This window comes from Procambarus clarkii, chromosome 22 (assembly GCF_040958095.1).
Source record: "Procambarus clarkii isolate CNS0578487 chromosome 22, FALCON_Pclarkii_2.0, whole genome shotgun sequence".
Taxonomy (NCBI): domain Eukaryota; kingdom Metazoa; phylum Arthropoda; class Malacostraca; order Decapoda; family Cambaridae; genus Procambarus; species Procambarus clarkii.
In genome coordinates this window covers 48,228,779-48,246,828 of record NC_091171.1, presented here as the reverse complement: position 1 = coordinate 48,246,828, position 18,050 = coordinate 48,228,779, and the positions used below count along the sequence as shown (strand labels likewise).

At 42.4% G+C, this 18,050-nt stretch overlaps 1 protein-coding gene across 1 annotated transcript in view; it reads left to right on the top strand.

The window, feature by feature from the left end:
* The window catches only part of LOC123759109 (uncharacterized), a 215,674-nt gene that overhangs the window by 174,439 nt on the left and 23,185 nt on the right, over positions 1-18,050 (top strand). The window contains exons 32-35 of the mRNA XM_069329283.1: positions 4,754-4,803; positions 9,980-10,077; positions 13,700-13,870; positions 14,854-14,941. Of these exons, the coding sequence (XP_069185384.1) occupies positions 4,754-4,803; positions 9,980-10,077; positions 13,700-13,870; positions 14,854-14,941 (407 nt within the window). The remainder of the gene's footprint in view (positions 1-4,753; positions 4,804-9,979; positions 10,078-13,699; positions 13,871-14,853; positions 14,942-18,050) is intronic.

Genomic DNA, 18,050 nt, shown 5'->3' with positions numbered 1-18,050 from the left:
TCTAGTTTGAAAAGTTCTTGTTATCCAATCTTTCATTTTTCTTGCAGTTGTGACGGCTACTTTATTGTGTTCTTTAAAGGTAAGGTCTTCCGACATGAGTACACCCAAATCCTTTACATTGCTTTTTCGTTCTATGTTATGATTTAACTGCGTTTTGTGTGTGGTATCTGTACCATATACTTATATATGTATTATGTAGGGTGTACGTAACCACTTATAACTTGTTTCCACGAGCTCTAAGTGGAGGTGAAAAAAAGGTTAGAGAGGCATATAACGGGCTCAGGAACTGATCTGTGGGAACCGACCTGTGAGATTTATATTTATTTAATTTATATAGAATTTATATTTACATTAATTTATATACTTCGATAGCAATTTGTATGATGTTAAGTGGACTGTATTTCTGCAATAATCTCACAAATCGATCCTCTACACGTTAGGGGGGGGTTTATATTAAATTTATATATGCAGCCAATCAAACTACAGTATTAACTACACATTAGTGTACATTGAAGAGGTTCCTTATCTTATTGTACAGCAGGCCTTAGTCCACCAGGTATAACCAGGATGTAGACACCAAATTATCCTTTTTGAGGTAGCTTCCATCACCCAGTAACTGGTACACAAAGCATGCTTCCTCGTCTTGACCTGTCAAAAGGGCGCTAGCTATGAAGCCAGAATCCTAATATAAGACAGCTATATCAGAGAAAACACTGTACAAGGAACCATAAAGACCTAGGCTTAATTACCTTTTATTAAGAGGCAGTTCATATTCTAACCGGCTTGCCCCTATCTAATGACATTAATGGCCATAAATGATAGATAAATGGGTTTCGGCAGAACACTTAACTTGTATTTGTTGACAGCGTGTTGATGATGGTACACCTTTGGTTTCCATAACACTTCGTCCAAGTAAAATTAACAGGAGCCGTATTGCTCCCGTGCCTCTGGTACAATAGCAATGGCTGACCACTCCCTCCTCACTGATGCCACTGGCCTACATTGTCCAGATATCAGAAAGTGATAGAAGGGTCACATTTACTCTATTTTAATTCTGATAATTAAGTTAATTTATATAAGATGTTTTTATGATGGTAAAGTCCAAAGACTAATGTATTTAAGAATAATTCCCACCATAATAGGCGGTGAATTTATAATAGTATGTGGTAATGATATCCCGTTTTCTATAGACGGAAATTCCACTACAAGTTACATTTTCTATGGGTTAACTTGTTTATACAACATAGCAATATTATCTGCCTGTATGATATTATTAAATGGTGTCGGATTTTCCGACATGATCCCCAAAATTCATTTAGCTTAGCAAGTTACAGCATTGATGAGATGATTACAGAGTTTGTAAACATATGAGACGATATTGAGGCCATGCAATGGGATCGAACTTGCATCCCTGGACTTCCTAGACACAATTATTGCCGGCTGAACCATGATGAGCTCAAAAGTATTTCATCTAGAAATTCTGCTGTATCCATCACCAGTCTTTTCACAATTATCATACTCCGTGGAAACACAAATCGAAACTCTATTTTCCGCTTGTTACAAATTGTAATTGGTGTCAATTGCCGGCTGGAAAGATATTGCAAATCAAATGCAATATCTTTCATAGACAACTGGGAACACTTCTATGGAAGAAATGAAATGTATGCTCGCGATGGGGTGCATCTATCGAGGGCTGGGGTTGTTGTTGTTGCGAACTCGTTGGAACCAGTGGTTAGAGGCGTTTGTTTGGGTTTAAACTGTTAGTAATAGTGGTATGGGAATTGATTTGGAGGAAGGAGGTAATATAAGTATGTGTTTGTGGGAGGAAAGGAATTGGCAAAATGATCTGGGAAAGAGAAGGGCCTCAAAATAACAATTCACTTAGGGTATATTACACTAACAGTAGAAGTCTAAGAAATAGAAGAAATAAACGAATTAAATGCTCCTGTCTGCACAGAAAAAAAATAAATATTATTGCACTTACCGAAACGTGGATGAATGTAGAAAATAGAGAACTATTAGCTGAATATCAAATAAATGGATTTAAAGTATTTCACACAGATAGATATATTAGACGAGAAGAGGGAGTAGCCATATATGTTGGGACAATTTGAAATGTAGTCTCAATGAGGGAATCAAAACTGAGCCACACACAGAAACTATTTGGATAGAATTAAACGAAAAAGCAAATAATATTATAATAGGAGTTATATATAGGCCACCAAATTTAGACAGAATGGAAGCAAAGCATCTATGGGATGAAATATCTAGAGCATCTAGATCTAACAGTATTTATGTCATGGGTGACTTTAATTTTAGTGGAATAATCTGGTTGGACAAAACAGGGGAATAATGAAGCAGAAGATTTTCTAGAATTAATTGACGATTGCTTTCTAACGCAACACATTAAGGAACCAACGCGGGAAAATAATATTTTAGATTTAGTGTTAACTAACAGGGAAACACAAATTAAGGACATCGAAATAGGGAGTGAGCTAGGGAACAGTGATCATAAAGAAATCAGATTTAGAATAGAATGGAATAGATCTGTAAAAGAAAATTCTGTTAAAATGGCTGATTTTCGAAAAGCTGATTTCAATAGCGTAAAAAATTTGCTGGGTCAAATAGATTGGAAAGTCTTGGGTATGGGCTGTGGGCCGGTCTTGGAGCTAGACGTGAACCCAGCGATAGGTGACGTAAAAGGAGTTTTCGATGTGGATTCAAAATATAACCTATTAAAAATATTCTAAGCAAAGCCCAGGAACGTACTATACCATATAAATTGAATAGATCGAATACTAATGATCCAAAGTGGATAACAAAGGATCTGAAGAACCTTATAGGTAAAAAGAGAGCGTGGTACAAAAGGATTAAGAATGGGGAAGTCAGTTTAGAACAGGAATTCGTACAATTGGTTAGAAATACTAAAAAAAAGAGATAAGGCAAGCAAAAAGAAACTATGAAGTTCGCATAGCAGGGCAAGCGAAGACAAATCCTAAAGGGTTTTTCCAATTATACCAGACAAAGATTAGGGAAAGGATAATTGTAAACTAACCTTATAGAATAACCCCAAAAGTGTGTGGAGGGATTTGGCTCTACAGTTTACAGTATATTACAGTTCATTTATTATACATTAATAGATTTATTATGTTCATTAGAATTTAATTGCATTTAATCAAAGAGATCCATAAGTCACTGGTTCTCCAATTTATTCTCTTTTTAAAGAGTGGTCCTTCGAACATATTAGAATAATATAAGAATTTTATTATCATTAATCTAGAGCCAAATTTCCCCGCAGAGATAGACATTTGCTGTGGATGTTGCTAGTAGGATCTTATTGGCCAGGATTCTGCCCTGTAGCTTTGTTTACCTAAGGCCGCCATCTCTTCTGGCCTCGACGGGGACAAGGAGACGGCGGCTTGTCATCTTGCCATAGGTATGTTAAATTGATTCAAATAGTAGGTATATTCGGCTCGTCTTATATTTACCTTGCGGTTACCTTGCTTTGATAGCGGGGGTCAAGTTCCTAGCGGCACAGTCTCTGACCAGGCGTCCTGGTTGATGGTCTGGTGTATCAGGCTGTTGGACGCGGCTTTTCGCACCCTGACGTATTAATCACAGCATGGTTGATCAGGTATCCTTTGGAGGTATACTGATTAATTTTGCAGAGTAACGCTCTCTTATCTGTATTTCTTCTCATCCACAAGTTTTTTGTTGTTAGACTCGAGTATGACTTGTGAAAGCTTTTGGGGTGTTTACAGTTTTATTAGTGAGTTGTTTAGTTATGAGGGAACTGTGGTTGATAGAGGCTTAGTGTTATATTAAGTAATCAGGTGACATGTGTGTCTGGTTCCACCAAGATGTTCACCGAGGCTTCGGTGTAGCAGCTGGTATAACATGTTAAGTGTCTTTTGTTGTGGTCCTGAGGTTGTTTGTTATATGTAGAGTGGTGATGAGGCGTCCAGTCACATATCCCAAGTTAATGGAGCTTAATGCTGGTCTACGGTGATGTACAGGTGTTACTTTATTGGCTATCTCAAGTACTGCTACATGTGTTACCACAGGTGTTGGTAATGTGTTGCTGCAGATGTTACCACGTATGATACTTTGGGTGTTACTTCAGGTGTTAATACATGTGTTACTACAGGTATTGCTAATGTGTTACTGCAGGTGTTTCTACATATGTTACTTCAGGTGTTGCTGCAGAATGAACTAATCATTAGCATGGAGGTGGGCGCATGATTCAAATGGCCCGGTAATCTCCTCTAGAACAATTACATCCTAGACACTGCCTCAATTATGAGTATACCAGCAATGGTCACCAAGTAGAAAAGGTATATTGGTATACCTGGTATACTCCAGGTATACTAGATGTATAGCGGGTCCTCCGCCCAGTGACGGGACCAACGGGCATCATTTACGGATATTTAAAGAGCTGCAAATAGTTGACTTGTGAACCATATTTTATTCCTATATGCAATGTTGATGGAATTACTGTACTCGGGATTTACGTGATTTATGATATTTTTTTTAAATTAACAATACACTTTCTGTTTCGCCTCAGGTTCTGTGCTGTATATTCTGTATCTGTATACTGAATTTTGTAATGTTAGGATATTTACTGTATGTTAATCCATCATTACCATTATCTGTATGGTGTTTCAACCAAAAATATACATTTAAATGGCTGAAATTCAGCAGTGTGAGATTATAATATTTTTTTAATAAATATAGCTTCTCGTTACTTCCACAGCATACGCCACAAAATGCTAAATAGGAAGTCTGGAGCCAAGTATTGTAAAGGTAAGATAAGGTATTAACTTATAGTAAATAAATCTCTATATTTGCGAGAAAAAACATGTTGCTGTGTGATGTTAGTTATCCTCTTGTTGATGAAGCTCCTGGTGCAGTGAAGCGTGTCGAGCAAGTCTCAGGCTTGCATACTTAACATAAAGTAGGTGGTTGGTTTGGTGTAGGTGTTGTGAGGCTGATTTGAGACTACCACGATTGCTTACTGACCAACCAGTTAGTGTACTTGAGTCCAAAACATTGAGAAAATCAGTAGGAGACATAAGGAGGATTCGAACCTATGCGCTGGGTACTCCCGGGCACGCTCTAGACCACTACACCACAACATGGTAAAAGCATTGCAACATGGGATTCAACTGAGCCCTCTAGGGTTTCAGTTTCCCCATGTGCTCTGGCTCTACATCCCAGAGTGCTACAATCTGATTTATTAATGTGACTAGCAGTACCCGGCCACGCATTGCTGTAGCGCCTGCTGTGAGCCACAGCAACCTTCCCTGTCCCCCAGTCCTCCCCACCATTCTCCCTTCACCCGTCTCCTCGGCCTCCCACCCATTCCCCACTCCACCGTCCCCTCGTCCTCCCCACCATTATCTCCCACCATGCCCCACTCCCTTGTCGCTTTGTCCTCCCTACCATTCTTCATTCCTCCATACCCTCGTCCGCACCATCCCAAACTCCCCCGTCCCCTCGTCCTTCCCACCATTACCCCCTCCCTTGTCCCCTCGTCCTCCCCACTATCTCTCACTTCCGTCCCCACCTCATCCCCATTCCCTCGTCCGATGCCTTCCCAAATGGTCTGATGTTCCATCAGAAAATTGGGAACATCAAGTGTTCTGATGTTCCTATCACTGAAATATAAGAAAAACATTTAAAAAATGAAAGGAAAATATGAAAAAATAATAAAAAAACTATACTCACGAAATGAACGGTATGGTAAACAACACAGCTCAATTCCATCCCATTTTGCACAAAATAAGTAAATAAAAATTAAAATAAATCCAAAACTGTGAAAATTCAATTTATCAATGCAATTAGAAATATTGAAATGGAATTGTAACATATTTAGTATAGCATGTATGTTGCTCTTACATGCAACAGATGGCGTTGTTTTTCAAGAAAAGTATAGTTTTACCTGTCACAGGTGTGGCATCTATACCTATACTTACGAAATGAACGATATGGTAAACAACACAGCTCAATTCCAACACAATGTCACACAAAATAATTCAATATAAAAATAAAATAAATCAAAATGTATAAAAATAAAATTTATCAATGCAATCGGAAACATTGAAATGGAATTCGTGACATATTTAGTATAGCGTGCATGTTGCTATTATGTGCAACAGATGGCGCTGTTTTTCAAAAATGCATGTTTTTGCCTGTCAGAGAGGTGGCATCTATATAGTAGGTATATAAAAAGACCCGCCTATTCGATTGCAACGTTGCGTCAAAATTTCAAAGCAAGCGGTAAAGAGGTTTTGAAGATTTCCCCTCACATGAAAAACGAATGTTTTTCAAAACGAAACGAAGAAAAAGAATGTTTTTTACCATCACAGACGTTATGTGAAAATTTCAAAGCAATCGGTGAAGAACTTTCGGAGATTAGTGGTCATGCACAAACGAACATTTCCATTTTCATTTATATAGATTTCTTTGGGTTACTGAAGAGAAGTGTAGGAGGTAGACGACAAGTCAGAGTGCATGATGACATAGATGAATGAAACCCTGATTAGGCTTCAGTGGAAGCCTCAGGAGTCCTAGAGAATTCAGTTAAATCCCAGGTTGTAATGCTTTTACGATGTTGTGGTCTAGAGTGCGCCTGGGAGTACCCAGCACATAGGTTCGATTCCTCCTCAACTCTCCTACTGATTTTCTCATCACGTTAATGTGATGTATCCATGACACGATGCGATCTTCACACCTGCAATTACCCCATTCTCTTATCGACATTTTTTCTACAGTCAACTATGGTCACTCCGTTCGTTCTACTGTTCAGCATAATTTCCTTAGACAGAATGGTAGTTAAGACTCTTTAGTCTCTAAATGCTCATTAAAATATCTCATAACTTATATTAATCTTCCTTTTCTTTATTACTTTTATTCTGATTAAGGATTTTATAATATCTTATAAGGACAGTGAACATTGTCCAGTGTCCATAAGGACACTGCTATAAGCTGTCCTTAACCTTTTTACCTTAAGTCCAGCACCAAGCCAACCAAGTTCACAGTGTCGTTTACTGGTGTTAGTAATGACTTTTTTTTCCATGTATGCATAGTTGTGGGACCGTTATGATGTCACTCTTACATATGTGAGGGAAATATCTTCCCCTCTCACGTACAGCATCATTATAGTGTTGGAACGCCTTTCTAAAGTAATACTTTAATTGAAAATAAATTCTTATTTGCTTATTTATAGTTTAGGAGTTAATGATAGAATTTTTATTATATCATTGTAGTTTATTAATTATATGAATTATAGCAACCATATATGATCCCTGTTTGTTTCTATTCCGTCTGCTAGTCAGCTAGAGTCACCTTTTGTGTGTGTTAACTATAGGCCTAGGCACTCAAGTATATATTATATACGATTTCTGGGAGAGCCCCGTAGTTTCCCCGAAGCTATCCAAACTGATATGTGCTATATAAGCTTGGGGTCATCAGTTACAGGAGATCTTATGCCCACTGGGAATCATAAGCCAGAACCGGGTTCCCTCAGAGAAGTGCAGGGAGCAATGGCATATGAGAGCTTTACATTTAAAGTACTGTATGTTATATTTCACCGTCGACTGGGGTGCGATGGGCACCCAGAATGATAGGTGAACCAAAACAAACAACTAGCCGGTAAAATCGCTACCTACAGCCAGGAAGAGCAAAGAAACTTTTGCTAAAATAAAAGAAACTAGCAACCCTGTCCGCAAATAGTACTCCCGCTAGTTAGCGTATCCCCCCATCCCTCCCCTCGATATGAGGGAGGGGGAGGGGTTAACACCGCCCACTATCTCACTTCTCGTCCTGATGTGCTAGCGTCCATTCAGTCACCTTCCCTTGGCCTCAAGCTCCTGTTCTGGATTTTGCCCTATGTGGCTGTACCAGCTGTGTGTGTGGTGTGGTGGCCTGGTGTTCTTATACTTGGATCTGCATACGCCTAGGGAACACTTCACTTGCTGCTCCGTAAGTACTACCCTTGCATGTCATGGTTATTTTCTCTGGACATTCTGGCCTCGCTCTCCGTTTGAAGTCTCAGCGTTTCCCATTGTGCGTGGCACCGTGGAATGGTGGATGCTTTTCAGCAGGACTGGTCGAGGTTGGGGTTCCTATAACACATTCCCCCGTTCCAGCTGTTGCTCCAGGTCCTGACTCGCTTAGAATCCTATTAGGGGAGGGTTTTTCTGGCTTCGTGGTAGCCGGTCCAGCTTAGTTTCAGGTGCTGCTTGCTTGGTGTCCGAACCTGGGCGTCTATCTGCGGCGCCAACACTTATCAGCAGATCAGGCCAGTGAGATCCCTTACTGGTTAGCTTTACTGCTCCGCACTTCGCATCTGGTCTTTCAGACGCAGGTGTATCGCCATTTCTATGGTGATCAGGTGGCTTCTTTGTTGGTGTCCCACCTGCAGTCTTCTGGGTGGCAGTATGAAGTTTCTTGGTGGTCTTTCCGTCATTTTCTTTCTCTTCGAGGGTTTACGTCGATTTTGGACTGGATTGTTTTATCCTTTTTCTGATCCTGAGTCTCATGCTGAATACTGTCATTTTGTATCGTGCGGTGTTGGCGGAGCCGCTAGAGCTTGTGTTCAGGGTGGATGTTCCTTCCGCTCTGTTCCGCAAAATTTCATGTTTTTTCACTTCCGGTCTGCTCATGCGCCGCCTGAGCCTTTTGGTCTTTGGATCGGGTTCTTTCTTTTCTTTGTTCTCTTCGTTTAGTATGGCCTCTTCGGTTGGTGATTATTTTCGGAAGGCCCTATTTTTTTGGCCTTGGGCTTTGGGGCTTGGGTTGGGGAGCTTCATGCTCTCCTCCGGCACTGAGGGTTTTGTTCGTTTGGTCAAGTTGATAGTTTTGTTTGATTGTAGCCCTCTCTTTCTTTTCTAGCGAAGAATGAGACGGCAGGCTTTTGAAGAGGTCCGGAGGGTGTGGATGCTTGGCTGGTTAGGCCTAAGTGCACCAAGTGTTGTGTCCAGTGGCGACTTTAAGCCGCTACCTGGGCCACTGATAATGTGACAATGGATGCTCTTTGGGTGGATCCATCTTATGTGTCTCAGGTTGTCCGCAGTATCATAAGGTCCAGCCAGCCTGTGGTCTACTCTCGCGCCCATGCCGTGCGGAAGTATGCGGCGCTTGTTGTGGCTTTTGGTAACATGTCTTGGATTGACATAAGGGTGTGGGGTTTTTTTTATATGTCGAACAGGGTTCTGGCCGCCAGATATCAAGAAAACGTTCTAGGCCCTTTCTGGCCTTGTGTGGCTTTGGGGCATCTGTTATGGCCGTTGGTCTCTTTTTTTTACTTGAACCCTGCATTGCTGTATCCTCCCGGGTAAGTCTCTGTTTTTCCTTCTCTGTCGGTATTTAGCTTCAAGGAGCCGACGAGTCTTCCCAGGAAAACCAATAATGAATGTAATGAAATGCAATTTTCTGTTCGAAGCCCCGGAGGCATCCTGACATCCTCCCTTCGTTCGGCATTTTTTACATCTTGCTTACATCTTGCCTAGAACCAAGGTGGTGGGCAGCCCCTGCCCCCTTATCAGTGGGGGGGGGACGTATGCTAACGAGCGGGAGTACTAGTTGAGGACATGGTACTGCTAGTTTCTTTTTTTTCTTTTAGCAGGAGTTTCTTTGCTCTTTCTGGCTGCAGGTTGCAGTTTTACCGGCTAGTTGTTTGTTTTGATTCGTCTATCTTTCTAGGTGCCCACCCTGGTTGATGGCGGAATATGATATATTTAAATGTTAAGTGCTCATACGCCATTGGTCCCTGCGCCTCTCTGAGGGTACCAGGTTTTGGCTCATGGTTCCTGGTAGGCATTAGAATTCCCTTGACTGATGACCCAAAACTAATATAGCACATATCAACTCGGAATAGCTTCAGAGAGTCGACGGGGCTTCGCCCAGAAAATGGCGTTTCAATACATTCAACGTTGGATTTTGTTCTCAGTTTCATTACAGTTGACATGTATTTCAGATACACACAGAACAGAGGTCTATGATAATGGAAGAGCTGCGCAAGACCTGTCCAGCCACAACATTCTAGCCCTTCTTGACATCCCAACCACATCTCAGGTATGTTGTGTGTGAGTCCGTGGTGAGTATTGTGGCATGTTTATGTAGTCAGACAAATATTTGTCTCTTACTGATATTGTCAACCATAAAACTTGATGTGTGTTAATGAATACCTTTATTCGCTACAGTCAACCAAACTTGCCCTCACACTCAAGGCACGTGCCCCCCCCCCTCTCTCTCTCTCTCTCGCTCTCGCTCTCGCTCTCCTCTCTCTCCTCTCTCTCGCTCTCCTCTCTCTCTCTCCCTTCTCTCTTCTCTCTCTCTCCTCTCTCTCTCCTCTCTCTCTCTCCTCTCGCTCTCTCTCTTCTCTCTCTCTCGCTCTCCTCTCTCTCCTCTCTCTCTCTCTCCTCTCTCTCTCTTTTTTCTTTGGGGGGGGGGGGGGGGGGGGAGCCCCCTCGGCTCCCTGAAGCAATGCAAACTGAATTGTGCAATATTACTGTGGGGTTATCAGTCACGGGAGTTCTTGTGCCTACCGGGAACCACGAGCCAGAACCTGATCCCCTCAGAGAGGCGCAAGGAGCAGTGGTATATGAGCACTCTACATTTAGAGTATTTCATACTTGCCATCAACTGGGGAAGACACCCAGAAAGATAGGCGAAACAAAACAAACCACTAGCTGATTAAAATGGCAACCTAAGTCCGAACAAGGAAAAATAACTCCTCCCCTCCCCCCCCCCAAAAAAAAGGAAACAAATAAGCAACACGTCATCCAACTAGCGCACTCACTCGTTAACGCTTCCCCTTCCCTTCGAGGGGGTGGGGGGACAGGGGAAAGTACGTCCGTACTTGCTTCATAAGTACTTCCTCTGCGTTTCAGGGTTCTCTTCCCTGGGACGTTCGGGTCTCATTCGCTTTTGAGGACTTCGTCACTTGGCGTTGTTTTCGCCCTATGGGTTCACAGGGAAGTCTTGGGCTTTCTGTCTTGCCCTGGGTAGGGAGTTGGTTTTGCTGGGTGGGGACGAACAGCGACTGACACAGCTTGCAGTGTAGGTAGTAGTAGGCCCCTTGCATTCGCAGGGGCCTACTTTCTTTCTGGCCACCAGTTTGTTTGTGTGTGTGGCTTTGGATTTTTTTTTGCTTTTGTTTCTACCGTATTCGATTTTGTTGGTGGAGTAGGTCTGCCTAGCTTCTTATTAGGCCAACCTGGATTGTGTTGGTGGTCGAAGGTTGTCAGTTGTCCCTGCTTCAGGGTGACAATCATCCGTACTGCCTCCGTCATGCTGCCTGTTGGTTCGGTGTCACCTACGACTTGAAATGTTGTGGGACTTGTTCCCCGTTTGTACTCCATATTACCGTTTCTTCGTCTGAAGGTCTCAGGGCTCAGGGCGGCGGCTGCATTGCATGCTTGATCCTCTTTGTTGCAATGGGCCAGGTTGGTCATTCGGTTAAAAGCCCCAGAGCTGCCCTGCTTGGGTTTTTGAGCCAAGTTTTGGGGGGCGTGGGTAGTTTCGGCCTTGGTTCAGTCCACTCTCCCGTCTCCTTGCCAGATAAGCATGATTCGCCCTGCTCCTCCTCCCTTGCTTACAGCTCCATAACGTCTGAGAATTTTGGAGTCGGGGAGGGGTTTCGCTTAGGATGAGGCTTGGGTGGCTTCGGGGCCTGTCCCTTCTGATTTGGGTGCGTAGATGATTGAGCCCTGCCAGAGCTGGGTCGTCCCCGCAGAGCTGCTTCTTTGAGGCTTTTCCCAAGGACTCTGCCTTTTCTTTAGGAGTGGTGGGCTGGAAAGAGGGCTTTGCACCAGGACCTGATCGAGTCGGGGGTTCTCGGGGCTCTGGAGAAGTCCGCCTGGAGCGCTTGGGCTCCTGTTGCTTCTTGTGAGAGTTACCAAAACTCCCACACACTCTTAGCCCCAGATTGGGTGCTAGATGTGCAGATTATTTAGAAGGCGAGATCAAACGTCGAGGTCCAACAACTTGAACCTCCCAACACCGGGTCGTTAGCCCCTCAACTGAATAATTAATCTAGAGGGGTAACAAATGGGTCCCCACACCAAATTTGAATTTAGTGTTTGAAGCTGTGGGCTTGATTGATCCTCGAGCTTAAACCAGTTAAATTCAAGAACACAGAAGTAGCAGACCAAAGTAACGGAGCAGTACTCATTAAAGGTTTTTGACGAAAAGACACTTTTGCAACGACAACAATTTATTCAACAAACTTACTTACCAATACTCGGTAATAACAACATCATGTTACGTTAATTCCAGAGTGTCACTCCAACAGTTTAACAGTTCCAGCAGGACGCGTTCCCACCACTCTGACTGGTAATCACGAGGCCTAGTCTCTTGCTCTGTTGCATGGGCAAAAAGGAACAAAGTGAACTAACTGAACAATAGTGAACACTCGGACTTAACTGCACTCGATACTTCCAGTGGTAATCAACAATGATGGTAATGCAAACAATAACAATAAAACAACTCACAAAGAGATACTTGTCACTAAGGACTGCAGCAAATCAATAATACTCAACACTGTACGATAACACACAAGTACAACACTGCAATGTACACAATATATATATATTTCTGTGACGAAAAAAATATGTGGTATTGCAGTCTCTCTAGGCAGATGGAATGCCAGTCACATAAAAGCAACAAAAACGAAAAAAAGAAAGAAAAAAGTTAGACTGCAAGTTGAATCATCACTGTGAGGTAAACTGTAGGATAAAGTAGAGAGAAAAAACATTTAAAAATACTTAAAAAAAAAAAACGAAATTAAACAAATTACAAAACACAAAATAATATCCAGGCTTCGTTCTAATACAAAGTGTGCAAAACAAACAAGATGAACAATCAAATATACGTTACGTTAATGTGCAAAATAAAACATGGTGCGGGAATACTGAGAGTCAAACTGAATAATTCTGTTACCACACCGGGGTATGTCAACAGGTCTACTCAGGCAGAGCACTCAGGAGTAATCTGAGCTGGGAGTGGGCTAGGTAGCCCTATATATATACGAAGACGGCCGTGCAGATGGCGCTGATGGCTTCAGAAACTATTAACCGGCTCTTAAACTGCTTGTTTCGGATGGCGTGAGCTCCCAGCGACCCAGGTGCGAGGTGGGGTGACGGGCAGTGGTGTAGGTAGACTGGTGGTATTGTCTAGACGCCTGGAAGTAGTTGTTGTTCTAGTGACTGCAGTTCTTGATTAAATAGACGTGATATGATAGAGTAGGTGATGATGGAGCAGGCCGAATCCCTTACTAGAGATTTTACCGTGACAATATATTGTGTGTGTGTGTGTGCTTCAAAACCATTATTTTGTATTCATTAAAGCCCTGGTATAGGTCTTTTTTTGGTAAATGGGAAGGAAATGTGTGAAAGGTGATATTTCCTGCCTGTAAGGAACGACTCTTAATACCCGACACATACATACCAGCAGAGGTGGTGCTGTGCTTGTTCAGAATCTCCACCGAACTGAAGGAATGATTTAGTCATTGAATGCACAGTTCGAAATTGTATGACATAGTATATAAACAATCAGTAAATAGAAGTCTTCTGGTTTTTGGCAAATTGTCAATAATAAGATAAATATGTTGTCTTATTATATTTGAATGAATTTTCAAATATTTAATTATATTTTTGTATGATATTAATTTATAAATAATATCCTCCCCAAAAAGGACACATCTCCACCACCAGCAGTTGATAAGGAAAATGTTTCTGAACACATTTACGAGAGTAACTCCCAAGAGGACATATACTGCAACATGAGCCAACGTGTAGCTTTTGATAACGTTGAAGCCTATCTCAACAAGTCCATTGGTGCTCATGACACTTCGGAAGACTGCATGGTTAGTCAACACTTCTCACACACACTAACAGGAAAGTTGCGACTCAATAAAAAAGTGTTAATCATTTGACATTTGCCTGAACATTAATATTCTGAAGTTTGTGTGCATGTGGTTGGTATACAAGAGTAAGGTGTGGCAAGCATGAGGCGGAGCGAACGGGGGGGGGGGGTGGAGTACTGTAAGGATCAGTGTGATGAGGACTCTGGTGTCTTGGTTAAGTGCAGGTGTTTGTGTCAAGCTGGAGATGACTTTACAAAGTGCAGGTGTTTGTGTCTAGCTGGAGATGACTTCACATAGTGAAGGTTTTTGTTTCAAGCTATAGATGACTTGACAAAGTGCAGATGTTTGTGTCAGGCTGGAGATGACTTGACAAAGTGCAGATGTTTGTGTCAGGCGTGAGATGACTTGACAAAGTGCAGATGTTTGTGTCAAGCTGGAGATGACTTTGGCAAGTTCAGGCAGTATGTCTGAACTTGGTCATATGGTCATATGATCATATGCTGGACTTGATCATATGTATCATGTTTATGCCAAGCTTAAGATGGCTTGGGCAAGTCTGGGACGACTGGACACAAGTGGTGGACGGCTATACCACGGAGAGGATAGCTGTACAAAGTGGTTATGTGGGGTGATGACTTCATCAAGTTGTTTGTAGCTGTGGCAAAAGGGTAAGATGGGTGTAAAGTGGGAAATGACTGGACTAATGGGTGATAAATGTACCAAGTGGGGTATGACTGTACGAAGTGGGGCATCACAGTACCAAGAGAGGTATGATTGGACCAAGTGGGGCATGAATGAACCAATTCATGGATGCATGTACAATGTTGAGAACAGTTGTACAAACAGCTGTGTCCGGAGGTTTAAGAGCAACAAATACAAATATCATGGGAAGATATGTGCAGTGTTTACCCCTCAGTGTTGGTAAACACTGAGGGGTAAGTGTTTTGGTCACATCTGATGGTGACCTCTGGTGTGTGTTGCAGTCTGTCCCGTCCAATGTTGGCAAGTCTATGTCTGTCGGAGAACATCCGGAGAATAAGAGGAAGAACCGCTGCCAGAATAACCTTCCTTGTAAGTAAACCTGATTCTTTTAACACCAGTTTTTACCATTATCTCCTCCAGAAACTGGTTGATGAGGCCCTAAACTCACCTAACCTCACCTAATCCACCTAACTTCACCTAACCTCACGTCCTAACCTCACCTAATCTCACGTCCTAACCCACCTAACCTCACCTAACCCAACCATTAATCATTCAACATTTTTCTTCCACTGATACTTTAGATATTAACTCATTTTGAATAGGGTTTTCTTCTGCAGTGTAAAGGAAATAACTGGGTGAGTTTTACATTTATTAGTTCTGGTCTTTTTGCACCATCAGTATATTAGTCCTGGTCTTCCCTCACCTCAGTATACTAGTCCTAGTCTTACCTCACCCTCAGTATAATAGTCATGGTCTTCCCTCACACTCAGTATACTAGTCCTGGTCTTCCCTCACCTTCAGTATACTAGTCCTGGTCTTCCCTCACCCTCAGTATAATAGTCCTGGTCTTCCCTCACCCTCAGTATAATAGTCCTGGTCTTTCCTCACCCTCAGTATATTAGTCCTGGTCTTCCCTCACCCTTAGTATAATAGTCCTGGTCTTCCCTCACCCTCAGTATAATAGTCCTGGTCTTCCCTCACCCTCAGTATAATAGTCATGGTCTTCCCTCACCCCTCAGTATAACAGTCATGGTCTTCCCTCACCCTCAGTATAATAGTCATGGTCTTCCCTCGTCCTCAGTATAACAGTCATGGTCTTCCCTCGTCCTCAGTATAACAGTCATAGTCTTCCCTCGTCCTCAGTATAATAGTCTTGGTCTTCTCTCACCTTCAGTATAACAGTCCTGGTCTTCCCTCACCTTCAGTATAACAGTCCTGGTCTTCCCTCACGCTCAGTATAATAGTCCTGGTCTTCCCTCACCCTCAGTATAATAGTCATGGTCTTCCCTCACCCTCAGTATAATAGTCCTGGTCTTCCCTCACCCTCAGTATACTAGTCATGGTCTTCCCTCACCCTCAGTATAATAGTCATGGTCTTCCCTCACCCTCAGTATAATAGTCCTGGTCTTCCCTCACCCTCAGTATACTAGTCATGGTCTTCCCTCACCCTCAGTATAATAGTCCTGGTCTTCCCTCATCATCAGTATACTAGTCATGGTCTTCCCTCACCCTCAGTATACTAGTCATGGTCTTCCCTCACCCTCAGTATAATAGTCCATGTTGTCGGGGAAAAAAACGACCTCGTTAAATAATCACAGTTACAATATGTAACTAATCACGTTGCTGTTCTTGTACTAATCCATTAACAAATACTAACACAAATTAATTTAATAACTTGTTCAAAGAAAACGAGATCACAGTGGAATTTTCCCCTTCAACATGGGATATATTATTGCCACGTCATTAAAATATCTACATTCAAAATAAATTAATCACTAATACCTCCAGTCCAGAGTTAAAATTAAATAAAAAACTGTTCGCTGTGACTGGATCAAATAAAACAATCAATAAAATCAACGCCTCCCAACCTTTGGGCGTAAATTGACCGAAATTGAACCGGTTGTGGTGGCGTCACCAGCCTGGGAGGAGGAGGAGGGAGGCGGCCATTGTTGAAACAGCGTGGCTCTCGTGAGGCAGCACACACAGGCAGCTACGTTTGTACTCGTAACCCGAGCCATCCCTACGTTCTTCAGCAGCCACAACCTCTAAATAATGAGAGCACCTCGTATCCGGTTTGTCTCAAACAGTCCAAATTTGATTACTAATCCATTTAATATAATAAATGACATTTAGGTTAGGAGGCGGGGAACCCCCCCCCCCCAAAACAGGCTGAGCCTCTCACACTCACTTAATAAATTACCATCATTTTGAACGTGCCATATCTGTGATAGGAGGTATATTTGCCGTTATATTGTATTCTGAGGGCAGATGTTGTGTGGTCACCAGGGAACCCAGCGACATCAACCTGTTGCTTCACGTGGGAACAGACGCCATAGGCCACGAGGCTCATATGTCTGGTTGTTCACCCATCCCACAGCTGTACCCATACTGAAACCTTGAGTACAAAACTAACTCCAGAATATCAATCAAATAACCATTAGTAAAATTTTCCTGTTAATTCATAAATTCTCGAATAATAGGCTACTGTAATGATACAACCCCCCCTCCCTACTTGTGTTGGAATATGACTTATGAAAAATTCAAAATCCATACAGTCCACCAAGCTATCGAAAGAAATAATATATCAATTATTCGCAATAAATAAAATTACATTAAATTAATCAATTAATTAATAACTAAAATAATTAAAGTCCTACGAGTCCGAATTCCTCACACTTGTCCTCTCACCCTCAGTATAATTATCGTGGTCTTCCCTCACCCTCAGTATAATTATCGTGGTCTTCCCTCACCCTCAATATACTAGTTCTGGTCTACCTTCACCCCTCAGTATACTTATCGTGGTCTCCCCTCACTCTCAGTATACTTATCGCCGTCTTCCCTCACCCTCAGTATAATTATCGTGGTCTTCCCTCACTCCTCAGTATACTTATCATCGTCTTCCCTCACCATCAGCATACTTATCATGGTCTTCCCTCAGTATACTTATCATGGTCTTCCCTCACCCTCAGTATACTTATCATGGTCTTCCCTCAGAATACTTAACATGGTCTTCCCTCACCCTCAGTATACTTATCATGGTCTTCCCTCACCCTCAGTATACTTATCATTGTCTTCCCTTACCCATCAGTATACTTATCATGGTCTTCCCTCACCCTCAGTATACTTATCGAGATCTTCCCTCACCTCTCAGTATACTTACCATGGTCTTCCCTCACCCTCAGTATACTTATGGTCTTCCCTCACCCATCAGTATACTTATCATGGTCTTCCCTCACCATATTAGCCCTGTTCCTCCCTCACCTTTAGTATACTAGTTTTTGTCTTCCCTCACCCTCAGTATAATAGTCCTAGTCTTCCCTCACCTCAGTATACTAGTCCTGGTCTTCCCTCACCCTCAGTATAATAGTCCTGGTCTTCCCTTACCCTCAGTATACTAGTCCTGGTCTTCCCTCACCCTCAGTATAATAGTCCTGGTCTTCCCTCACCCTCAGTATACTAATCCTGGTCTTCCCTCACC